Source organism: Rhamphochromis sp. 'chilingali' (assembly GCF_963969265.1).
Source record: "Rhamphochromis sp. 'chilingali' genome assembly, chromosome: 6".
NCBI classification, from domain to species: domain Eukaryota; kingdom Metazoa; phylum Chordata; class Actinopteri; order Cichliformes; family Cichlidae; genus Rhamphochromis; species Rhamphochromis sp. 'chilingali'.
Genome location: NC_137933.1, coordinates 16317618 through 16344641, shown reverse-complemented (window position 1 = coordinate 16344641; position 27024 = coordinate 16317618). Strand labels below are relative to the sequence as shown.

At 40.3% G+C, this 27024-nt stretch overlaps 1 protein-coding gene across 2 annotated transcripts in view; it reads right to left on the bottom strand.

Annotated features, from left to right (window-relative positions):
• pcdh9 (protocadherin 9) overlaps window positions 1-26292 on the bottom strand; it is a 199447-nt gene extending 173155 nt beyond the window's left edge. Inside the window, exons 1-2 of one of the 2 annotated variants that reach the window (XM_080885726.1) lie at window positions 25498-26292; window positions 21858-24994 (exon numbers count right to left, since the gene is read on the bottom strand). In XM_080885726.1, coding sequence (XP_080741852.1) covers window positions 21858-24893 — 3036 coding nt within the window. In that variant the 5' untranslated portion in view covers window positions 24894-24994; window positions 25498-26292. Of the gene's footprint in view, window positions 1-20338; window positions 24995-25497 lie in introns of those variants that run through there. The other variant, XM_080885727.1, reaches the window with a different exon arrangement.
• Window positions 26293-27024: the final 732 nt, after the last annotated feature.

Genomic DNA, 27024 nt, shown 5'->3' with positions numbered 1-27024 from the left:
AAAGGATATGAGTGAGTGTTCAAGCCTAGAAAGAAGGAGAATAACAAATTCAAAATGTCAGCCTGACTGTCAGTACTGTGATTGGACTAATGCTCTGTGGTTTTCCAAAGCAGCCTCTGCCTGTGCACATCGGCTGCAGCACGTCAAACCCTATCAGAAAGACCACTCTATACAGCAACGCACAGCTCAGCACAATACAACGCAACAGCACAAACAACAAAGATCAAGAGCCACAGTATCTCAGTGTGACACTCCTTAAGACAGTCGAAACGCCAACCAAATCTCCTCTAACTCATGCACATACAAATGCATGCTAAAAAAAAAAAGCCCATTCGCTTACATGTATACATGCATTATACATGTATAGATATATAATACATGTGTACGGATTATCACAGTCTGTAAGGTTCTATCTTGCAGATGAAACAAAGCTTTTGTGTTGTTCTTCCATCACCTAAAGTGATGGTGTCAGTTGCATTTCTGAGGGTGTTCAATAATCAGCAGTGCTGCCTACTTTACAATAGGAGCATACATCCCGTTGTTAACACGGCTGTGCACACCGGATCTTGTTTGGAGCAATTGAGCAGTGAGATCATTTCCTTTGTTTTTAGCATCTAATGGCATAATTGTGTGCCATGGTGCACAGCTCCCCAGTGCCTAGGTAATGGTGGGGAGATGCCACCCTCTTTCCAAAGCAAACCATGTTTACTCTTATGCAGAATGACAAGCACATGCAGGGAAACTGACAATGTGCAAGTGTAAATTAGGTCCCCAGTCTGCTCCGCATTAATTATGAATTAAGTATAATTGCGGTGGGATTTTCTGAAGTCAATTCATTTGGACTGACTATAATATGAATATCTTTTGAGCAAACAAGCTGTAAGTTTTAACAGGCTTAAAAAGAAAAGCACAGGCAGAGCAGAGTTTCTGCCGCATCTGCTCGAGAAACACAAAAACAAGTTGAACAATGATTTAAAGAAAAGTCTACATAGTGCTCGGAGTGCTTTGTGATATAGTGCAGCAGAATAGTGACTGATCGAAATGATGTGGTGTTTCTTGAGAAAGCCTTTTTTTATCGCTGAATTTCTATTTCATGCTCTGCTTATCTACTTGTTTTTGCATTTTTATAACAATAACAAAGTCAAATATGAAATGCATGTGCAGAGGTGTTTTTTTGCAAATTTGAAAGTGTGCAGCAACCCAATGAGTCACCTATAAAATAGAATGATCCCTTATCCCCTCTGTCTACATTGCTTTGTTGACCATCCTCCTGATTAAACCAATTGAGTTTCTCTGGATTTGTGTTACAGAGAAAGAAGAATCCAATTACAAGCTAACTAAAATAAGGTACCATCAAAACAAACTACTGCAAGCCAGTTATTTACAGATACAGATGAGCTCAAAAACGGCAAAACAGCAACCTTGCTGTAAAGGGCCGTGTGTTTTGGCAGAGCTTGCTGAGTTTTCTCTTTTTTTCTATTTTTGAGGCATTGAAGGATTAAATCCCTACTCTCCCAGGTGAGAGTCTTCTGCCTGTCCTATTGCACAACTCCTACATAGATTTTTTTGTCTCTTTATACTACTTTATACTATTCACCTGATGTGATCTGTAAAGACTTGTGATCAACCAAAATTCTCCATCAGGGGCTCGATTTTTGAAGCTTAAAATCAGGAACTCAGAGGAGGTGTAGGAGTCAAGTTACTTATGAGGTGTTAAAAAACACTATGAATTTTTTTGTGATTTATTTAGCTCATGTTGATTTTGTTTAAAAGCTCATCTAATCCAGCGTATTTTCCTGAAATATATAACTAAAATCAAAGATAGATATTCCAATGAGATGAATATGCAACAAATATGTGTGGAGATTTCTTAAAATGGTTTGTGCTCTTAATGGTGAAGTTCTCAAGTCAATTGTTGCTTTTTCAAATAAAATAATGATTCAGAAATTCAAAGGTTCTTCACTGTGTTCATTTCTCACTTAAGTTGTAGTAAGCTGCAAGAAGAGCAGAGAGAGATATTTTACTTTAAGCTAACATGAAAACAGACACATTTACACAGACACCTAGCTCAGTCGTTTCTGGTGATTAAGGACCCTGGAATGTACTTAATATGTTTTGTTTGGTTTTTTTTGCTCACTACCGACTTCTTGGCAATAAATATCTCTCCCTGCTGGTAATTGAACTTCTGCATGCGTGTACGTTTCACACTTTGGAGTGTCAAAGCGTGAAATGGACACGGTGGACCGGTGTGTCTGTTCCACGTTTTGTCATGATACTGGGTTGTCTTGGGAACCAACTTCATAATGCACTCCAGTTACAAGAGGCTAATACTGGCTACATTCACTGCAGGCTTCGGCGGAGCTATCTAGCCAGTGAGAAAGGTGCTATTGTCTGCTAAAAGTCACTGCAGGTTTTAAACTGCATAGTTAGAATAAATATGAAATGATAAAAAGCTTAGCGTTCTTAAAGCTCTCTAGAAGGACAACTAGGAACAAGCAGTAAACAATAAGTAAAGTCCTTATATAACTATAACTGCATTTTTTAAATATTTTGTCAGTATTTACCAAAGATGTGAGCATTCAAAAGTCTGCTGTTGAAAATAATGTCTGACCTTGGTTAGGGAAAACTAAACTCCCTTGAAAGCAGTCTTGTGACTCTCTGCCTGAACATATCTCGCCTCCAGTCAGTTTGAAAGTAAACTTTTTGCTTCTTTCATGGACAACGAATGACTCTAAATCATATGTATAACTACATTCGCTCACAGTACATCAACATATTTTCACTCCACAACCATAAATTATTAGGTATTATTTTGCAGGGGTTTATGTTTCCAGATTTGCATAGCATTAATTTACAGGATTCTGGCATCCTTATTATGAAAATAATGAAACACTCAGTACTGAGCAATAGTCTTTTATTAAGTAGGATTTTTGGAATGAAAAGTATTTAGTGTTTACACAATAATTAGTCATAGTAATGAGAGTGATTTAGAGTGAGCTTGACTGGTTGGCTGTTGAACATCATGAATACACACTCACATGGGCACTGTACACAAACACTGAACATTCACAGCCTGGAAATGACCTATAGAGCTGAAAACAGCCTCCCCACTCACGGAGAATAGGCCTATTATCATGACAACAGATATGTCGGACTGTCCAGTGAAGAGGAGGCTACTGCACTACTGAGAGAGAGGGGCTAATTTCCACTCAGTGGGGTTGTAATGAGCCTTTCATCCTCTTATCCAGCCCGGTTACCATTAGAAACCATACCAGCTCTGACAGGAGCAGCGAAGAACAGCAGAACTACCACAGCATTTATAATAAGGCAGAATAAATATGTGTAATTTTAAGATCCAGATATTGTGCTGTATGCTTTCCAGAAGGCTAACGATGTGTCTCATCTTTATGTGAAAATCAGCATGACAAATTACCACTGGACCTTAAAATGGAGAAGTTTTATGAAACTGAAAAATAATATCTACAAATTAGTCATTGTACACAAAGACTATAATATAAATGAGAAAAAAGTTTTCTTGAAAGATGACTTCATGCTGTGTAGCAAGTCTTTTTTTACAGGAGAAAATTTAAAAGGCTATAAAGTGCACCACCCAGCTAAAGCGACATTAATGTTTTTTTAATGTTTTTTTTTTTCTTGGTGAAATGCTAAACACAAGTTTCATCCAAATTTAGCGTCATTGTCTTGCATATTTCATTGGAGTTTTATAACACTGAAACACGTACGGTATTGAATATATTGAAACAATTTCTGCAGCTGAAGCATAAAAGTCATGCAGTGTGTCTGTAAAGATAAATTCACATTGCAGAGCTAATTAGAACCAGTATGACGTTGACAAGAAGGGCCAGATTACAGAGTATGGCTGCATGTGCTCCGTGTACAATAAAAAGGTTTCCTGCTGGGTCATATGCAATCAAAATAGCAGGTATAAATCATTTCTTTAATCAGTACGCAGGCACAGGTAAGGGTTGCTGCACTAAATCTCTCCATGGTTATCAGTGCAGAATTGAACACTTTTCTAAAGACATCCTTCGACTGAGGCAAAGGAAAGAAAGCGATTGTGCAATTGTGAGACCTCTTGGAAGGTTTTATTGTTCCAGTCTTAATGCATGGTCTTACACCTAGAGGAGGTGTGAAAGCCTTGAGCTTGTAAAGAAGTCCTGCAGCATTTCTGATAAAGGTGTGAATCACCAAGGTGATGCAGATAATACAAAAGATAGCACAAAATACACTCAGTGACACATGGACATGAAGTAGCTCAGCTGAAATGGCCTGAATACGAGAAGGTTAGCCAAACAAACAGATTGCATATGAATGACAATGAGGCAGAAAATTGGTGAGAGCAGCAACATACATCAGCAGAAGAATAAGATGCAATATTGCATGAGGGCTTTAAAATATGCAGGTAGGTTGTGAAGTTGGTTCTAAGTGCACAGGCTGTTGCTGCTGCCACCCAGCAAGCACTCCCACATATATTTGCTATTCTCTCTCTCTCGCTCACTCTCTGCCTTTCCTCATTCACTCATAAAACCACAGAAATAAAGGGAGAGAATGACAGAGTGAGCATTAGAGGTTAAGGGATGAATTTCCCAGCATCTTTTGCCTCCGCCTCTGACCATCTGCCTCTCTGGCAATAGCCTTCCTCTCCTGAGGTTAAACTCTAAATTGGCAGTCGGCTAAGCAGCCACTTAGACAGGAAGGTTCAGGTGGGTAAAGTCAAATAGATATATACTATGTTGTGCTATACACATTGGGTAAGTGCATATTGAAAACAAGAGAATAAAATGTGAAATAGTGGCAAATTGGACGAGTGAAATGTTCACTTCCAACAAACAGGGATGGAGAGATGGCTGGGGTGAAAGCAAATTGACAGGCAGATGGTGAATGATGAAAATTGAGAAATAAATTAGAGGACAAAATGAGAAATGCATAGGAAGGAATGAAATGCAAGTGTAAAAAGAGAGAAGATTGAGGAACACAGATGGAGAAAGGAATGAGTGGAGCAGCGGGCAAGAAATGGAGATGAAAATACAGGCATGAAAATTAGAAATCGAAGAAGAGAGATGAAGAGACAGGCAAGGTCAAAGAGAAAAATCTGAAATAAAATAATGGTAAATAGCTTATTCTTTGATATCACAGGGCACAAAAAATACATTTATGTAAAGAACAGCTTGTCACTGAGGTAGCCTATGGTCTTGTCCCTGCACTCAAGCAGAGACAGAAAATGAATACTGACAGAGAGAGAAGAAGAGAAAAGGAAGAAAAAAACCCACAAATGTCAGGCTAGTATTAAGTCAGAATCTTAAGTCAACCCTCTCATCTCACATCACACCAACAGGGCCTCTCTAAAAAATGAATAACCAGGATAGAAAGCCTGCAATAGAACCTCCTATCCAAATTAATTAGACTCCTCGGTGCAGACTTTTCTCACTGAACAGTGACGTAATGCTGAGAAGCGATGACACGTCTAGGATGGTGTTTCATCAGTTTCATTAGTTTCAATGTGTGGCCAACAACAGGCGGATTTACAACTGGACTGCCACCCAAGGATTGGGCACTCGTCCCACAATCTCATGGTTACCCCACATTCAGTCTGGCATCGCAAAATGCCACCGCCTGTGCAGCCTCACACACAAAATAATCAGCACAGCCGTATTTGTCACATAAACCCAACAAAACACAAAAGAATTAAAATGTCCTGTTGAAATTCATTCAGTGAAAACTGATTGATTTGATGTAAAATGAAGCCTGTGCAGTCTTTATGCATCTACGTGGGAGCACCATATTTGCATGTGTTCGCTTGCTCGTTGGCCTGGCAGCAGCTTCTCAGAAAGTAGGACTGAGAGTCTGTTACAGCAGTCCCAGTGTGTAGCCTCCCTTGGCACACAAACACAAATTTGCTGAGGGACGACTGCTGTGGCAGAAAGCTTCTCTGCAGACAAAACCTCTTAATATTCCTTCCAAGTCCATTAAGGCCTCAAGAGATTGGCCGGGATTGATTGTTTGTACTTGATATTACCAGGGGCTTCAAGGCCAGATCCTCGTCGAAAATTAGAGATGGCATTTTGTAAAGCCTAAGGAATTGAAAAACTAAATACAAACCTGTGCGTTGCTATCATCCTCACAATGAGCAGTGATGGAGGAAGCCTTCATCTAATTAGCAAATGCTTGTTGCCATCTCTTTTTAGCTGTAGGGTTCATTGACAATTGGAATGTTTTTCCAAGTCAGTGACTTTCAAGTTTTTTGTATGTTTTCGGGCAAGAAAGAGTTTTTCCAGTCAATTATTCAATTATAGAGCAGTGACCTCTCCTCACCCCCTCCTCAAGCACATACACAGACACACAAGAAGAAGAAAGAAAGGATTCCTTCTTGCGAAGCCCAGTGCAGACTGTCAGGTGCAGAGTAAAAAGTTGTCAGATCAAATCTTGCTTTACGGATTTCCTTAAAAAATAACAGGCTAAAGCTTTCAGGTATTGATTCATAATGATACAAAAAGCCTTATATTCTGAGAGGATAGTATAATAAAGCTAGCCTGTTTTACTTGCTTTATTCAACACAAAGGGGCGTTATAGATAAAATATAATGGAACTTTAAGTAACCCGAAAATCCTTTGTGGTGATCTCTTACAAACTGGGTATTCTTAAATGGAATAACAATTATTTGAAATCACTGAAATCTTCACTCTTCAATGAAGAACTTACATTTACAAAAAAGGAAGAAAAATGAGCTGCCTTTACTTAGACAGACACGTACATATCAGAAATAAAAGCATTCCAAACATGCTGAAGTTTAGTAGTTATAACATTTACCTCAGTGTACAAGTGTATTAGCATTAGGTAAAACAAAACAGATATCAAAACTGAAGCTGACTGCAGTTTTACAAGTATTTAGTCATAAACCAAAGTAGGCTATTGGACAAAAATTGAATTTTTAATGTGAAAAGGGAATCACTGAAGTGATTACAATTTATCCTGAGGGGCACATGAATGTCTATCTAATTTCTTATGACAATATATCTAAAGCTTAAGAGATTTTACATCTAAACACAGATAACCCATCATTTCTTTATTGATGCACTTTCAAAGGGAGCTGTCCTGCACCTGCAGGTGGACCGGCTACCAAAACACTGCTTGGACCGCAAAACACACAGAGGGAGTGTGACTAAGACCATTACTTCCCGTTTTTACACAGCAAGTAGTTGTTTACTGATCTAATAATGTTCATACTCTTACTTATAAAAACATCATGGAACAACCAGCATCCAAGGGATTCATGCTTTGGAGAGCACTGGTCAATTTTGCCAGTATTACAGGAGCTGACTGATAGGATGAGGTAGCCAAGTTAAACCTGTAAGATACATTAATAATGGAATATGAGTGTGTGTGTGTGTGTGTGTGTGTGTGTGTGTGTGTGTGTGTGTGTGTGTGTGTGTGTGTGTGTGTGTGTGTGTGTGTGTGTGTGTGTGTGTGTGTGTGTGTGTGTGTACGTGTGCACACTCATGCAAAAAATGTTAAGTGACAAACTGACCCTTCATTGCACCAAACAAGTCATTTAGTCTCTCACTGAGCCATCAACACTCTAAATTGCGTGTCCACAGTGTATCCAATAAAAAGGGAGCAGTTTTGGCAAAATGCTGAATTCACAGTTCTTTATTTAAGGACGTGTGTATCTCCACTTGAGATGTGGATAGTTATATGAATGCAATATTAGGAAGAGAATTTTTGTTCTATAAAGGTAAAGTTGCTTAAAATCTAAAATTATTAAAAACATCTTAGCTCAACCTTTACAAATCAATAACGCACATCTTTGACGGCAAACTGTGTGTTCCTAATCACAAAATAAACACAAGATCAAAGCACGTCCTCTTTTAAGATATGAATCAGTCCAATCTGCCAAGTGTGCTGCATAAAACCCCCCTCTGTCCTGCTCTGGTTATGAATATCATCCAAGAGGCTGGGCTATTAATAAGTGGACACACACATGCACACACTTCCTACAGGGAAGATATGGACCAGAACAAGGGAGTCACTAATCTCAATGGGTGAACAGCTTAGAGCAGTGTTGAATACAGTCCCATCATCACCACAACAAAATACACACTTCCACTCAGACACACATGTATTCGATTCATGTGGGATTTCATGTGATGTATGGCCTGGGGCAACCAAAGTCCCGAGTCTGTGGTGATGAAGGAACCTTATTGTTCCCAGCACAGAGACTGGGCTGGTTTCTGGGACACTGAAACGCCCTAGCAAGTATGTCATGGGGTCATATGTCACATGACAAACAAAGCCAACGCTTCTGAAAGATTTAAGGGGGAAGGGGCAAATATAGTCAAACTAGGGCCTGTGATGTTCTCTCGGGTCATCTATAAGTCACTCAGACCATCTCCCATACAGTAAACTTTGCGAGACTGGATTTCAAATTTTGACCAATAAATGACCAACTAATTTTCATCCATGATAGCCTAATAAATCAGATGGCCATGAGACCATTCCAGCAACAGAGAGACTATAATGAAATGCTCTGTGTTACCGTAGTTTCTTGCAATGATGCCAAGTGGGATACAAATTCTGTGAGCAGGCACTGAGGCAGACAAATCAGCAGAGTGGAAGTTTCACTTCCTTTGCATCTGAACTTCCATTATATCCTTTTTATATATGTTACAGTAAAAGTTTCAGGCCACAAAAGAGCACCCTCTTCTATTTTTTGCATGGCAAATGTTCCCCTCAATTCTCTGCTACTGGAACTCTGCCGTCTGAATGTCACAGCTGAAAGCAGCCATAAAACTCATACATTAAAAAAAGTTTCTTGGAAAAGCAGTTGTGGCAGGAAATAGAAAATAAATCTGGGTGCATATATCCATTATCAGGGCACGTTATCGTCAGAAGGGAGTCTGTGGAGAGAGAGGAAACCGGGCTGGGTCTCTATGTGTGCCGTAAGATAGTGGAAACCAATTTTCACCTCCTCCCTCCTCATCCCCAACACACTACTTGATTCAGCCTTCGCTAACTCTGCGCAACCAGGACTAAATCATTTCATCTAAATAAGCTAGCCAAATGTTTTACACCTCTGCATATTACTGAGAGAAGATAAGGTGCTGGTTCACCATTCTGTGCAAAGCATCTCTTCCTTTCCTTCCCCCATTTTTTTTTTTAGGTCTGTTCCATGGGCCTAACAAAGATGAGCAGGACTGCAAACTTCTGTGCATATGAGGGCTGCAGAGATAGAAAAGTGCAAAAATACAGAGGTGAGAGTATTTTAAAACCTTGCCATTTCTTATACCCTCGACGATAAAACAACAGACAAGCCATTTTTTATGTTTGTGTTAAATATTCCCATGTGCGCCACCTCTATGACAGCTTATTCTCAGGCAGATTTATCACAACCTTTATCTGCTCAACTCAACAGACAAAGGCAAGGCGCATGGCTTACACTGCGGCGTGCTGATGCCTGAGGCACGAGACAAAGCATACGATCAATACAAATCTTCAGTCTATACGTCGGACAGGGCCGAGTTGACACACATCCTTCTAGCAGCCATACATCACAACTTCTTATTTAATTAGCTCCCTGAAGAGCTTTATATGTCTGCTAATTCAGTCATTGTACTCTCTGCCAGAAAAGAAATAATAAGCCATCCACGCTAAGTGTTGTTGCTTTTTGTTGTTGTGATGAAGGGAATCTATTAATGATACAGTACAGATTTAAGGAAATATATAATTAGTCTTAACACCATTTAATCAATGGCCTTCATCTGTTTCACCATGGGAAATAATGTGGGCTTAATTCTATGATCTGCAGCAGTTCAATCACAAGATCAAACCTCTTCCAAACCTAATACCAATGTAGCTGCTGCTCCTCTCTCAAGCGATACCTTCTGGAGTCACTGTGTCAACGTTAAATGTTTTCCCAACAGAATCTGCACAGATGTGGTATTATTTTGAAGTCTAGGAACAAATCTGCAAAGCGCCAAAGGGTCAAAAGTTTAATTTACTACTTAAGAGTATTTTTGGTAGAAAGCTGTTTATGCTCATAAAGGCAGCAAAAATGTTGCAGGTTGCAGCATCGCTTCTATTTTCATGTTGTTCATTACTGTGCTCTTAAATGGAAATCCTTCAGAATCCCTATAAAATGATATTCATGCATTTTAAGTCTGAGGTGTTTGCCGTAAGAATCCATGTGGAATCAACTAACCAAGTTGTAAGAAGACTACAGCTAAATATCGTGTTTATGTGCTTAAAAGACCCAGGAGTGGCGGTTAAATTTCAATCCAGGGTCAAAATGTCATAGAGAAGAGAAGCATAAAGATCAATTCACCACTCTTTCCCTCGGTGCGAAGTTTTATCTTTTTAAATACAGGGTAGATTCACCGAGCAAATATCTCTTTCCAGAATTATCCTGCTTCACACTCACATGGGTTTACACATCTACACTTGAAAGTTGCAGTTTTTATCTACTAAGTAACCCCACTGGAACAAAAGTGCCTTGCTTACAGGCATATAAGCGGCTGTTTTTTGTTTTATTTTATTATTTCTAATATATCTTGCCAGGCCAAAGCTGACCCTACAACCTTCCGGTCCAGAGGTCACCTCAGGAACCCTTGGGCCACTTTTATTTTTATTTTACTCAGCTGTTTGGTTGGTCTTGTTGTTTGCTGTCTTTGGAAATAAAAGTAAACAGAAAAATCACACTTGGCTCAGGCCCTAAGTAATGTGGCCACTGCGAAGCGAGACCTTCTTCCAAGATAGAGACACATTATGCTAGATGGGGTTTTCCCCGCCTGCAACTTCAGTGCACAACACACTGCTGTCCTGATGGATTCTGTGTTACTGTTGTAACAGTAAAAATGAACAGTTTTCTCTTTCTCTAGAGTTAAAATACATTCGGGAATTAAAATGTAAGAAATGCAGTAAACATTCGTAATGTTTCCCTACATGGGAAATTACAAAAAACTATAAACTGGTTATAGATCAATAACCCACTGTGGGGAAATGTTTGTGTAACTAGACTAAAGGGGAATATGACAGCATGTGCATCAGCATGTGCAGAAATAATAATAACAATAATGGCAGAAAAATAATTTCGAGTGTCTGACTGATGCTGATTTTAATTCAGTGGAATGACATCGGGCGCATGAATAATTTGGTGACGCTCCAAGCAAAAAGAATTTTCAAAAGACATCAGTCAATTCATGGAAAAATATGAGTGGAACATATGTGAGAATATTCAGTCAAGTCATGTTTGCTAAAAACTTAAAGCAGCTATTTGGCCCTTTTAATGTAAATTGCACTTTGCCCAAATATATCAACTGTTGCTTTGTTTATTACTTACTTAAACTTTTTGTTTCTTTTTGTCACCTAAATTTGTCAAAACACGAAAAAAAAAAAAAAGCCCAGCATCTATGAAATTTCTCCAGTCTATTAAGCTTAATCTGTTAATCTCCATAATAAGACATCTGCTTGTGAATATGTAGAATCTGTAGGCAAGAGGGAGAAATCTTTGGTACTGGAAGCTTTTTGACATTCACTTGTAGTCTCAGTGCTATTGACCAATCAGGATTGAGCAGGGTTTTCTTGCATGCTGGTTAGCGGCCCATTTGGGAAGCAAAAGAGAGATTGCATTTTCCGAAAGCAATCTCAAAACAGTCGGCTATCATCTGACATTGATTTAGCTTTTTATTACCTTTTTAAAATTATCTGCATTTCTAAACAATTACCTGCAAACGTGTCAGCCCTGATATTGGCTGGCTACACTGGAAGCTCTGAAAAATTGGTTGTTGCCCCCAGAGTGCAAGTCAGCCTCCTAGCTAATGTGAACCAAATTTGATAAAAATATTGATTTCAACATTATGTAGGGGCAATTATCAGTTTAATAACAAAGGTAAAGCTGAAGTCAGTTTTGAAATTAACCTTTTTCACTTCAGTCCCTTGTGTTCACAGACCACTTCAAAAACACATCCTCATATTTATAAAAATGCAATCCACAGTGTATGAAGACAGCCTTTTATGACGGAGAAGAGCTTGATGCTGCAATGCAGCAAAGAGAAAGGAAACCCCCGAAAGAGACTTTGGAGCCTTCATCTTTTTTTTTTCTTTTTGCACATTAGAGTTCTTTTGAATTTTTGATCAGAGTTCAGCGTTTTTCATGTGTGTCGTTACAACATATAGTTGTAGCACGCATAATCTTCCCCAAATTGGGCTGTATAATAGGTAGCCTCTCAAGTGAACAGCAGCGTGGAACGCACACAAGTGCATTCACTCTACTGTTGTGATCAGATTTAATCAGAAAACACTCTCTAGGGGGATTTTTTCCCCCTGCATAATGAGTTTGATTCTAATGTAAACCTTGATAATACTTTACATTTATCATTCAGAACTTGTCCTTCTAACCAGGTGGATTGCTGCTGAAAATGTGAAGACTTCTTCGACTACCGGAAGCGAGTCATATGTTCGAACACCTATGGGTCATGAGACGATCATGTTTATTAGCATCCATGTTAATGCATAGTGACTATGCATAATGAAACAAGTGCTGCTTTGAGGACACGGCTGGTAGAAGACCAGGAACAGAATTAATCTGATTTCTGCCCAAACAAGGTTAAAAAGGCATGTGACATCATCCACATGTGGATAATTGTTCAAGTGGATGTTCAGCTCTGTCGTGCGCAGTTTCATGATGAACTGTGTAACAGAACAGTCTGAATGCTGGAGCTTTATAAATTTGCTGCACAGACTGTCTACGCCTGATTGTGGTAGACACACGGTTTTTTCTGCGAAGCATCCACGCACAGCTTAATGCATCTGGTTGCTGAAGTGGTTCAGCTTCAATATGTGAGACAAGACTTTTGTATTGCGCAGTCTGTTATTTTCCTCCACTTTGGCAAAGCTTACATTACATCTTGCGCCTGGGATATTAATTGAAGACGTGGTTTGTGGAGAACATTCAGTCTTTCACTAACCAGTATATGCACATAGAGGTGGTACATGAGATCATGTGAGGCATTAAATTTGGCCTGTAGGAGCAAAAGAAAGTCTCATCAAATTCAGTGGTGGGAGAGCAGTTTTTTTCTAGCTCTATGCAATGTGTTCCCTCAATTGTCCACAAATGATACTAAATTTAGGACATGATTTACAAGACTGAGAAACACTGAAAATATATTTCTCATAAAATGTTTGGAAGTGCAAGATTAGGATTGCCTACCTAACCTGATCACCACCCCAACTTTTTTTTTCATAGACCAGCACTATGATTATCCTTTAGGTCAGAAGTCAGGTTTCAAATTCTACTCAGTAAGTGCAGACAGCTTTTTTGAAAGTGACCATATATATGAGGTCAAACTTTAAAGCCTATATTTATTTATTTATCCTTTCTTCCCCCCCCTCCTCATCTTCACTCAAATGCAGACTAAGCTCTGCCTTTGGCTTTCAGACTCAGTGGACAGATTAAGCTGAGTTAGCCCTACTTTCCATGGATGTGTTGTCGTAGCAATTTGAAATCCACCCCCCACCCCCTACCCCATCACCCTTTCTCCAAAAACCAGTTAAGAGGTGACACATCTACACTGCTTTAACTGGAAAACAGCTGAAGATTTAAAAAAAAAATGGAAGCATCAGTACAAAAATGCCAATAGCTGCAAAAAATATATCTTTTTTTCATAAATATTTCATAGATATATAGACATATTCACAATATATACATTTTCACGGCGTTAGGGTTTATTAGGATGCAGCTGGCAGTGATGATGATGATGATGATGAAGATGGTATAGGTTAGGAACTCCCAGCTGCTAATGGTTAGTATGTTTCCCGTTCACATGTATATGTGATAATACAAAAATCTGATGTGAAAGAGTGAAGAGGCAACACAATCTGAGTGTTTTAGAACTCAATTTTAAAATACTACCATAAAGAAAATTCACTTGCGCATTTTTTCTCTGTGCAGCCTTACAGTCAGACAATTCATGAAAGGCTTCATGTTCTTTGAAGTCATATTAGACTATTATCCACATTTAGCTTACAGCCATGTCAGATTTGTACAAATATATGCACACCGTATGTTTTAAAATTGGTTTTAAAGTCCTGCTGTAGAAGGATGTGAGCAACTGCAAAGAAACTCACTGTAACGGTTCCTCGGGTCCATATTGGTTGTGGGGCGTCACACTTATAAAACTGAAGCTGTAGAAGGTAGTCAGATGGATGCATGGCTGGAAGTTTTATGAAAATTTTAGGATCAATTTTTCATAAAGGAAAAGCTTTTCTCTCATGTCCTTTATTTATTTATTTTAAAAAAAGATTTGATCTCTTCATGGCCAGTAGAGACAGGAGGAAACATACAAGACTTGGAAAAAACTCTGAGCCCATTTTCTGGTGCTATCCAAACAAGCACTACAGTATGTGTAAAAATCCGTCACCGTCACATGTTTAGAGCAGCTGCTAACTTGATCTCATTAACATTCATGTATTTAGGTCAGCTGGAAGGAAAATTAAAGACAGCATTTGCACGTGTGACTGTTTAAGACTGAGGAACAGTGAAATCCCCCCAAATGACATACCTCTGTAAATTAACCTTGAATTAAATTTCCCTTCCACTCTAAGTGAATTATCGGGTTGGCTGTGTGTCAGTGACTTTGTATGCCTCTTTAAAAACACCAGATCAGTCAAAGCAGAAAATCTGTTTGCTTCTTAAAATACACGAGTTGGCAACATAATGAGCCGAAGCACATGTATATGAGCAAACGCTGATTAGAATCGGTGCGCACATGGTAGCTTGACTGAAACATATCCCAGTTTATACATAATGTCCCATCACAACATCACAGAGGCAGAACAAACGGACAAATTCCAAACAAGAAAGATATGATCTCTTTGAAACATTTATTATGAAATTGTAAAGGTAGAATACCACTGTTCAAATAAAGGCTTTATAAACAGAGTGGGATTTGCAGTGTACTGGAGATTTGGAAGAGTTTATTTCAGATGTAATTAATGTATAGCCAGCAATGAAAAAAAAGGAAAAGGAGAAGGCAGCGGAAATAAATAATACAAAACTAAAATAAAACAAGTCCATTATTGTTTAACACAGCACATTAGGCAAGATTACCAGGAGTTCAATTTACATGAAACATCTCATATATACAAGATTTACATCGATGAGGGTTACAGAGTCTTTGTGAGCTATGAGGCCCAGTGGCAAAGCAGTCAATGGCAGTCACATTTCAAGTCAAGTGAGGCTCTTAGCTTGAGGGGGGTTTTGGCTGGCAATGCCATTAACACAACTATTAGTCTAGACACTGGCACACGCTAGTGACAGAGCAGCGGCCTGTGTGTTATTTGACGCAACACCCCAATGACAAGGACACATCTCCCTCTGGGTTTGTCATGTCAGAATAGACAGCGCCGCTTTGCCCATCTTTTACCCGCACACCCTTTTTCTCTGATGATAAACGGAGAGAGGATGGTAACAGGGAAAAAAAGAATGAAAGTTGGGCTATGTGTTGAACACAAAGCACCCTCATCTGTCACAAATGATCAGAACACAAAGGTGAACACACCTTTGGTGATTTAACATCGTATGTAACGGCGCTGACCCCAGTAAAACACGGGTGAGAGGTTAGGGCTGGAGACGGGGAAGATAAGGAGTGGGTGGAGGAGTCAAGTGAGGAGTGGAAAGGAGAGATGGGTTGTTGTTGGTGGGGAGGAAGGGGGGATTGGGGGCATTCAAACAATGACGTAGCATCATAACTCCATCTTTTTTTATATAATATATATAGAGATAGATAGATTTATAGACAAGCAAGAAGTCAAGAAACATTTTCTTCCACCCTCTACTCTTATTTTTAAGGAAAATTCAAGAGAATTTCAGATGAGGTGTTGATACCTTAAGTGTTTTAAGCTGCAGTTTGTCTTTTCACGTCATGCAGTGTTGGGAAAAAAAAGAAAAGGAAAAAAAACACGAAGCTAGTATGTCAACTTGATTGATTGCCTTAGAAAAATGGGAAATGCGTTTTGTGGATTAGTGAAAACATGGAGATGAATTAAGTAATGACAGTCCTACAAAAGCCGCTATGACTTTTGTGCATTAATTTCACAAAGCAAAGCCCCTGAAGACTGATCATCAATCAATGCGCTTCGAGAATTTGCAGAAATGGATGATAAATTTAAGATGAATGGGTTGCCAGCCAAAAGTGATGGACAAACAACAAAGCAGCTGTGAAAAAAATCAAATAAAATCACATATGAACACACTTGCAAGAGACCTTTTGATAAGAGACAATATTTGTCATTATCAAAACGGTGTCGTATATTTTGGACAGAATGAAACAGCGCAATGATGAGAAGGTTTCTGTAGATGAGGGAAAAATTCATGAAATGTTCACAAAAAACAAACAAACAAAGGAACAACAACAACAACAAACATGTAATTCCTGGTAATTTGCCATCATCTGTGTTTGGCAATTATGTCCCTGGCAGTTACAAAAAAAAAAGAAAAAACAGGCCCATAAATTAATAAATATATAAATATATTAGAAATCAGTAGCACTTCATTTTTCTGAAACAGGGGAAAATAAAAACATATAAATGAACTCCATAGTTCAGCCAGTGTATCAACAGGGAGCTTTGATTTATTTTGTTGTTTTGTGCAGACAAAACTGGATCCCCCTTGGGGCAATAATCTACTCTGATAGTACTCACACCCACTACCATAGTATAGCTCGCAATCCATTTCATTTCCTCTTACCCACCTAGAATATAAAGGACATGACAAGTTTTTTAAAGACGCAGATACAATGTTCTCTGTGGTGAAGGGCTTTGCAAATCCTCCACTGATAATTTAAAGCTTTGATAGAAACTTCACTCGCACACTTCCTGTCTTACTTTCTCCAGACAGCTACATTTGTTTTGAGGATCTGCTACATTTTACTCAATAAGAAGATGCAGCGCTAAAGATCTATCTTCTTGGATTTACCTGCTGTTTTCTTAATTATTCAGCAGATGTTGGCAACAGACCTAACTTCACAGAGCTTGCTCACAGATTTGGTTAATTAATATCTTTACTTAGTGACCCAATTTAACCTTTTGTACATGTTGGTGTCCTTTTTCCGTTCTTCCTCTTATTACAAAAAATGCTAAGGCTGTTGGAACGCCATTAGTTAAATGTATGAAGGACATGCTCAGTGTAAGAGATCACAAACACGGTATCCTGATTAAGTGACAGGATAGCTTGGGAGAAACGATGTATGATCACAGTCGGCAGCAATCACTGGCCTCTCTCCATCTTCCTCTTTCATACTGCCAAACTCTGTGTCAGCACAACCCATAAGATATTGCAACAGACTTTTCCCCTCAGGTGCAACATTGTCATAGTTCATTAATCTTCTCAAACTTCTCCTGCTGCCATCAGCCCCCGTACATACTACTAATCCCCTTATTAATGTGGCAAATGAACCTGCACAAGAAGGACGACTCCCTCAAGGCTCCATAATTACAATGGTCTGTACAAACTCCTGTTTGCATAGAATGTCCATTCATTACATTCATTACATTACTGACAACTCCAGGAATCTTCTCGCTGAGGATTCCCCCCTTTTTTTCCCACAAGTCTTCTAATATCCTGCGCTTTAAACTGAATACTCCAGTTACTGTGATATTTAAAACCCTGCTTGTTGTTTATGAGATAATGTACCATACGCCTATTTTCACTGTAGTGCTCAACACAGAGAAGGAAATGATCCATGAGTCAGATGTAGACAGAAATACTGAATCAAATTTTAAATACCTCCAGTATTATTTGGAATAATTAACCCATATTCACATGTTGCCATTTGCTCTATATGTGCGGAAACTAAACTGAGACTGCTCAGATAGAAAGCTGTTACATGTCCCCCAGCCTGAGGCAGATTTGGGGTGAAGAAAAGCACATCACAGCAATAGGAGATGGGTTAATTGTCAATGCACGCTTCCTTTCCGTGTTTGCATGTGCATGAAAAAAACCCAACAACAACCTAGAAGCCTACAGCCTACATGTTACAGATTAGGTGTTCAGACCACAAGGTTGCACAACTGAAAAATGTCATACAGGGCCCATAACTGTGGATTCTCACATACGTAATGTTGCTTCCGCAAAGTGACGGAAGAGAGAACACATCTTGTGTGAACTTGTCAATATGTGGTAGCAAACGTAATAATTAACATCCCTTTATTCGCGTTTACTACAAGATTTGTTCAAGTTTAATTCTGAAGACTAGATATATGGAAAATGTAGATTGCAATCAGTCAGCAATGATGTTGCATTCGCTGTCTCTGAGACTACTTTCAAACCCTGCTCCCCTCAGCAAAACCATGTTAACGTATTCTTAACATGAGCCTTGGGATCTGATGCACAGTACATAGTTAATGCATAGCCACTGGGCTCATGTTGTGGTAGTGAGCCACATCTATGTCTATGACTACTGACAGGATGAGAATAAGAATGATGATGATTATTATCCTCCGTTTCTTAGATGCTTGTGTTGCCTAGTGAAACTAGGACAGTGTTTTCATGCTTTTTTCCCTCTGTGTTGTTTACACTAATGTAGGTCCCTAGAGGGTAAAAAAATAAGTGAGAAAAATGAAAGGAAAGGCAAAGATTCCCCTATTGCTATAAGCTATAAGGATCTGTATAAAACTGATTGCACTAGGCATTAGTGCGTAATAACGCTACTGCAGATAAGCTATTTCTTTTACTTATACGCTCTATATCACCTAAAAAGAAGACAGCACTGACGTCTTCGTGCTTTGCTGTTGTTCGCAGTGTCTTATTCTCTGTCTAATCGTTTGTCAATTTCCTTTCAGTTTCCTTATTTTTTTGACTGGTGCTGATGTTGCATAGAAGTGACTCTTGAAAACTGGAAGAAAATGGCTTTTCAATTCCTTGAGAGAAGGTCAATCTTAAAAGCGATCCACCCACAGCTTCGCTTGTGTCTTCCTCTTGAACTTCCTATTTTACTGTTTCGTGTTAACTTCAGGCACCAGTTGTTTATTGGTGTTGGTTTGTTAGTCATAGGGCAGCAAACTAAGTGCTAAATTTGATCTTCCTACCGTATACCTTTTTGGATCCTTTAACTATGGCAGCAGTTTAACACCTTTAGCTTTAATTTCAATATATTACATCAAATCACATTTTCCAACCAAAAACTAACCAGTAATAACTTTAAATGAAATTGGCTCATTTTTGTTATCTGTATATATAAGAAATCTTTTAATAATGTAGCTCTTATCTTCTTCTAAAGCGCTTCTACTCTGCAGAGAATGATATGATAATCCGGTGATATTACCTTTTGGGTATACTGTCTGTTTAAAGATTCAGTCAAAGGTAATTGGTATTTTCTTGATCTTCTTTTTTTTTTAAACTACAGCACAAATCCAAAAGGCATAGAATTTAGTGGATGGGCATCTCCGCATGAATGATCATGAAATGGAGATGACATGTGCATGTCAATACAAATGGCTGCATTGTACAAAACAATCAAAACAATGGATGGAACAGTGGCATTGATAACATACCCTGGTTTATCCAGAAAGACATGTCAGTGCAGTCGGGGCAGTCTAATCATTTAACCACAATCAATAACTGCCAATCTGAGCTGGAGTCTTTGTCTGTGAGATGTTTTTTGGAGTAATTATGACTAAGAACCAACCGCATGCTGTAAGGGCCTTCTTTACAAATTTGAAAGATTGATATCAGCCAATAATGGAAAGACGGATAATCACTATTTAATGGAGATAAAGTGCTTTGTTGTATGGAGTCGCAATGTAACCATGCATACTGGTAAGAAAAGGAACTCATACTTCTTTTCTGTGCATATCTGTATGATAATGTTGTTTTAATATGTAAGCAAATGCATCTTTAGAGTTTTTAAAGATATGATTCTCTTATTCCCTTTCATAAAAATAAAAGACAATGGACTTATTTCAACTAATTTATATCAGTAAGTAATAGCAGAACAGTAGTAGAATTAGACTGGGGCACAACTTACACAAGTTCAGAGAAAAACACGAAACTGTACAGAACATTTTAGACATAAGTCTGTGCCCAAAAGCGTCTGTAACAGTGCATCATTTATAATATCGGTGGCACAATATAGAATACAATGGCTCTGTTTGTGTGCTTCTTTGAATCATTTGTCAGAATTATTGATCCCAATAAATCTTGTGTGGAATTGTAGGATGACTGAGCAAATCAATGAAGTTGTGCTTACAGTATAGTGTCATATCTCATGTGTCCTCCTCTAGGGTTGAATAGTGGCCCCCACCTCACCCCACCCGCTGCCACCGCCAGCATCACCCATTTCATCGCCTCGTCTCATCTCTCTCTCACACATCACCAACCCCCCCCCCCACACACACACACACACACACACACACACAAACACACACTAACGGCGCCTGGCAAATGATGGCACACTGAATGCCTCTTTTGACTGCTACCTCTCACACAGAAACACATTAAATGCAACCCCAGATGCAGTGACCCGGAGGTATGCATCGACAGGAGTCGCACAGTGTCACCCCTGTAATTCCACTCGCTCGTCCGGATAGATCTTATCACTCACATCTCTAACTGCCATTATCAATCTTTCCTGTGCAGCCTCTGCATCATTAGGCGAGAGTATTTCACTAAGAACACTAACATAGGTTTCACTCCTTTCTTCTCCTCCCTTGCATTTATAAGTCCACTGCAGGTTGGCGTAGTGCCAAGCTCTGCCATGCAGCGCAACACTGCCACCTAAAGGTTCAGTACCACCGTCAAGCCTGACCCGTCGACAACAGCCTCTGTCTCTGCCTTCCCTTCTCCTTCTGCGCTCTTTCTTCACTCTTTTCTGCAGTTCCCAATATTTGTCCACGTGTGTTCCATTAGATTAAAACTGTGTGTTGTGTAGTGGTGCTTTATTAGCAGAAAAATTAATAGGGCTTTGATAAAAAGCAGCATGGATTACGTTGAAATTTGAGGCTCATTATTGGCTAATCCTTTTTGAATTGGATGTGTATCAAGTTCCAGACAAGCTTCACTCAGTTCGCTAGTGTGCTTTGAGAGGAGGCATTTAATTCAAGCTCAGATGATGTGGCAAAGCCTACAGTGACATTCACAATACCATTGCAGCAGTCTAATTATTGAATGTTGTTATTGCTGCAGGTGTTGAAAAGGTTACAAAGTCTTTCATGATATTATAATGCACACCAAAAAAATAATAATAATAAAGAAACAAACAAACAAAAAAACATGAATACACTCAAGAGTTTTATGAAGAGAGAGAGAGAGAGAGAGAGAGAAAGAGAGAGGTGAAAAGTCAACTACTTTTTGGAGGATGTGTGCAGCATTTGTCTATGATGAAAAGCAGCAATCTGAGTAGATAGGCAAGAAAAAAATGTTTCTTTTACAAAGATCGTTGGGTTACAGTTAATGTTATGTTGGTACATGTTTGCCAGTGATCTAACCTGGGTACTGAAGAGACAAAATAAGGCAAAGCAGTCACTCGTCCACTTGCAATTTGGTAAATATGAATTAAATATATATTAAATACAAAACATGGGTTTGCAAGTGTTACCCCCAAATTATGCATTGTGTGATTGCTGAGTCCATAATCAACTCCATTAATCAGCTGTTGTTCAAGTTACTTTTTCTCTCTTTTCTTTTTATGTTTAGGTTGGAAAATCTGCTGAAGCAGTGTGTCTCCTGAACAGTTTTCTGTTGCTTCACAGTACCTTAGAGTCAGTCCCTAATCTAGACTGGCACTTTAGCACTGTGGAACAGGGCAGTTATACGCAGTACTTATAGACCAGTAAAAGTGCTCTTTTACCTGCTGTCTGGTGTGCATGGGCCCCTTCGTCTTGAACCCTCCTTGGGAGCTGCACTCTGAGGCACTGAAGTGGTCGGAGCTTGTGGAAGATCTCTTGGAAAGGGTGTCACAGCCCCCCACAAATGTGTTATCCAATGGGAGCTCTTGTATCACGTGATGCTTCTTCACTGAGACCGGTGTGTCAGCCTTGAGATGAAAGGCCGACTGCGGTGAGGCGGACTTGTAGTGCCGGGCCAGGTCTGGGCTGCTAGGTTTGAAGGTTGTGGTCGGCGTGGCATTCCAATCGAAGCGTCCAATCCCTTGCTCTTCCAGCTCGGTGGGCAGACTGATGGTTCCGTTGATTGGCTCATGGGCAGGATCGTCAGGTTTGTTCCCCTCTATGGTGACAAAGTTGAGCAAGGAGTTTTTGGGGGACTTCCTTTTCTTGCGCTTTTTCTTCTTGTTCTGTTTGTTTTCTGTGTTGGGTGACATCCACTCTGCCCCCTGCTTTTTTCTCTGTGCGGCTTTGAATCTAGAAGCATGGCGGCAGCGCAGCAACACAGTCACAAAGATGACAATAATCACCACCAAGGCGCCGGTAACAAAGGCTATCATTATGGTTAAATAGTCACCACTCTGATAGGTTTCACTGCTTTCACCAATGTTTCGGTCAATTGGGGTCTCCATGGTGCGTCGAATGAGATCATTGATGAGTGTTGAGTTGCCCACAGTGTCATTAACATACAAAAACACCAGCACAAGAGTATGGAGAGATTTGGGATAACCCAGGTCACTGATATTGACCACTAATCTGTGCAAGCCTATGTCGGTTAGTGCTGGCTTTTCCTCCAAAGTAATATTCCCTGTGACTGGGTCAATTCGAAACAGACCTTTGTTATTCCCACTCACAATTGTGTATTTGAGTTCCGCATTCATCCCTGTATCACCGTCTACAGCAAACACCTCTGCTACCACAGATCCTGGGATAGAGGAGAGAGGCACGAGCTTGAAAGACGTGTTGGAGGGTGGGTAGATAACGATGGGTGTGTTGTCGTTCACATCAATGACATTGATGGTCACCTTGGCAGCTGAGGAGCAAGGAGGCCTGCCACTGTCCACAGCCCTTACATCAAAAGTGTAGGAACTCTGCTGCTCTCTGTCGAAGGATACATTAGACTTTATCACCCCAGAGTAAGGATCTAGTATAAAGTTCTCATTGTCATTCAGAATAGAAAGAGAAACAGCAGCATTTTCTCCGGCGTCTGAATCTGTCACAGTTATCACCCCCACAGTACTGTACTTAGGAAGATTCTCTGACACAAAGAACTGGAAGTGGTTATGTGTGAACTTGGGGTTGTTATCATTTTCATCCAGCACGGTTACAATAACGGCTGCCTGCGTTTGTAGAGGGGGCGTCCCGTTATCTCTTGCTGTTACAGTGAAGAGGAACCTATCCTGATCCTCCCGGTCAAAAACCCTGGATGCAGTCAGAACACCTGTTTTACGGTCAAGATCAAAAAATGATGCATTTGGTCCCAGCTGGTAAACAATTTCTGCATTTTTCCCACTGTCCTCATCTGTGGCGCTAAGAGTCGTGAGGAACAAGTCACGTTTGTTGTTTTCCATAACAGCCAGCTCAATAACTGGCTGAGTAAAAATAGGCGGGTTGTCATTCTCATCCTCCAGCCTCACTCTCACCAAGGCAGTCTGATTCAAGCTCGGCTTTCCAGAGTCAGACGCTACAATTTTAAAGTTATATTCCTTTGTCCCTTCGTAGTCAAGCAGTGCGGACGTCTCTAACAGATACTGGTTGTCATACACAGCTTTTAGATGGAAGGGCACATCCTTCTCTATGAAACAAATGACCTTGCCGTTAATGTCAGTGTCTTTGTCTGACACTGTGATGAGTGCTATCTTTGTATTGATGGGATCCTTCTCTGAGAGGAAAACAGTGCCATTAATGGGACTGATTATGTATCTCAGGTCTATATTAGGTGGATTGTCATTAACATCAGTCACATTTATGGTAACAGTAGCTCTGGCTGGACTTGAGCTGCCATCACTAGCTAAAACAGAGAGCTTATGGATAGCAGTTTCTTCCCTGTCCAAAGGTCTCTGCACTGTAATTAGGCCAGATGTTGCATTCAGTGCAAACAGTCTTTTTGTAGCAGGAGACACCTGAGTCCCAAATACATAATGTATCTCTGCATTTGCCCCTATGTCTGCATCTGTAGCTTGGAGCTGCACTACAGATGTGCCAATAATGGAGTTCTCCGGTATATGAACCTCTATCTGACTCTCTTTAAACACCGGTTTGTTGTCATTGACATCTGTCACAGTAACCTGGAGAATGGCAGTGCTGGATTTCTGTGGACTGCCACCATCCTCTACTTTAATCTTCATCACATACGTGTCCTTCTGCTCTCTGTCCAGATTCTGCTGCACAATAAGCTGGGGCCACTTTTCCCCCTCAGGCGTTTCTACTATGTCTAAGCCGAAGGCACTTTGCCCATTGATCAGCTCGTATTTGTGGACACTGTTGGGGCCAGTGTCTGGGTCAGTGGCAGAAGGAATAGCAAAGCGGCTGTTAATGAGCGTGTTCTCTGGGATAGAGATGTTGATCACAGGGGACGGGAACATGGGGGCATTATCGTTTGTGTCTTTAACGATTATTTTGATCTTAATCAGCCTGAAATAATCATTAGGCAGGATGACCACTTCAATTTCAAAGGAGCACTCGCTGTCCTCAAATGAGGGACCGGGGCATAACTTCTCTCTGTCAATTCGGTTTGATGTTGTGAATATTTCTCCAGTGCTGCTCAGAACACGGACCAGTGGGTTATCTCCTGCTTTGGAGACGAGCCGGTACACAAGATTAGCACTCGTTCCGGTGGCAGCATTTGTATGGGAAATGTTTAGGTCCTTTGGTATGTTCCCAATGAGGACATTTTCTTGCAACTCCTCCCTGATGGGGTAGATTAGCTCTTGGGCTATTGAAGGATCTAGCCATATGCAGGCAAGCAGTGCACCCAACAGGTAATAGTCTTTTAGATCCATAACAGTGTTAATATGCTTCCAGCCTTCAAAACTCAAAGGTTTCTTTCTATGCAGTGTTGTTACAGACAGTGACTCCTGGCAGGAATCTTCCACGAATAAACCTATGAATACAGGACAGAGATTCCCTTCAGTGAAGTAACTTTATTATGCACAGTAAATAAATTTAATTAACAATCATCCAATCCCTCTCCTCACAGTCAGCTGATTCATGCACTATATTTTTTTCCCCTCTTCTTTAGGATTTACCCTTAAATCTGAACATAGCCACAAATCATGACTTCATTCAAACAGTAAAATGAAAATCCCAAAATAAACTGCATTAACCTTTTAAGCAGCCATTAATGTCTGTTACTCTCTTTCTACATCCTCTACGTTTTACGGTCACTATGAATTTTCAGTGCCTCGAACACCCCCACGGCAACAAAACTTCACAACACATTACACAGTCTTATTAATTTTTCCACTTAAACTGTCAAAATTAAAGAGCTTAGGCTGTGAGTGGGCTGCTTAACGAGTGAATAAGCATAAATGAAGCCAACAAAGTAAGCTCAGTGAGATTTTGAATTCTTAGTGGGCAAAAAAGACCCATGCTTGTATTACATACCCAAATCGGTTGCAGCACAGAAGAAAAACTGGAGTGTGTCAGCTCATAGTCTTCTCATCCACAGTAGTACAGTAGTTCATTCAGGTAAAGATATCCTCCTCTGTCGATCTGCTTTTGGCTCCAGGTAAATAATAATAACAACAATCACCCAGCAGCACTGGGTTAATCAGACACGAGTACAGGTTTTAAATAAAAGCAGCCGGTCGCAGAAACTGGGGTAAATTAGAAGCTGCATATGTCGCAGTTCCTTTCCCCCCCCATTTAACTTCAGGAATTGACTGGATCTAATTGTGCGACCTGCGGTGATTGCGGTGATCAGCGTCGCTCTCCAGCAGACACAGCAAGGTGGTCAGTGGTTTGCGGTGTCTTCAATTAAACGTCCCAAAATCAATGCTCATCTCCTGTGCATGTCCAGAGAGAACCGGCGTCTTTCCCCCTTTCTTTCTTTCCTTTTCTCCCCGGCTACCTGTGAAGGTTAAGGCGCAGACGAGGTGAACCCAAAAAGAGACACGCGTGTCCCATTATGTTTCAAGTTCACGGAGCTCCATCAATAATCAGACTCAAGGTTAAAAAGAAAGAAAAAAAGATCACGAGGACATTTATGAAAAAGACAAAAAAAAAAAAGCCAACAACAAAAAAGGTGTAAAAGCTCAGAGTCGATCCCACTTAGAAACACCAGCCTTACGGCTGCTCAGTGTGACACGGATGCGCAGCGTGTGTGTGGCGTTTATCCTTGCACTCTCACTCCCAGAGCAGAATATCTTGCACTAACTCTGTGTAAACCCATAGGAGGGGTTGGCGATGCACACCACACCGACTAACCACCCCGCACCCCCACCCGGCCGACCCTCGTCATTGGACACCGCCCCTCGCTTTCAATGGCGTTGGCAACCCGAGCGAGGACGGGATTGGCCCGATGTCACGTCACTTAAAGCGAACCGGAGGGCTGTCCGCGGTGAGATTCTCCGCGAAGATGCTGCAGGCTGAAGAGACGCTTAACCAAAAACCCCGTGGCTGGGCTGGAGGAGGAGGATGACGACGACGATGATGATGAAGCTGCTGCTGCTGATAGTGTAAAAAAAGACACTGGGAGAAAAGAATAAAGAGATAGTGGATGTCCTCTAGCTTTTATAGTGTGTGTGTGATTATATAAAAGCAGATAACACTCATTGGCTCTAAAGGGACGCATCAAAAGCATACGCCAACCTGTTAGGCTGTTGTCAGGTAGGCTACAATAGCCTAATTGGGGTGGACATAAAAGCCACTAGACTGAAGCACATTAGAAAGATGCGCTATGGCGGTTTCCCGTGCATATTGACTTGCCAAGAATAAACACTGGCATATACAATACAAGCCTTGTGTGAGAGTCAGTTATAATTGCACTCTAAACAGAGAATCCGTTGTCTAAGCATGTTTGCGCCGGGTGCATATTCACGCTCCGTCCACCGCACTTAGCACCCTGCAGCCAGTCGTCAGCATTTGTTTATGAGAAATAACCTTGACAGTTATCCTAGTCATCAAGGCTAC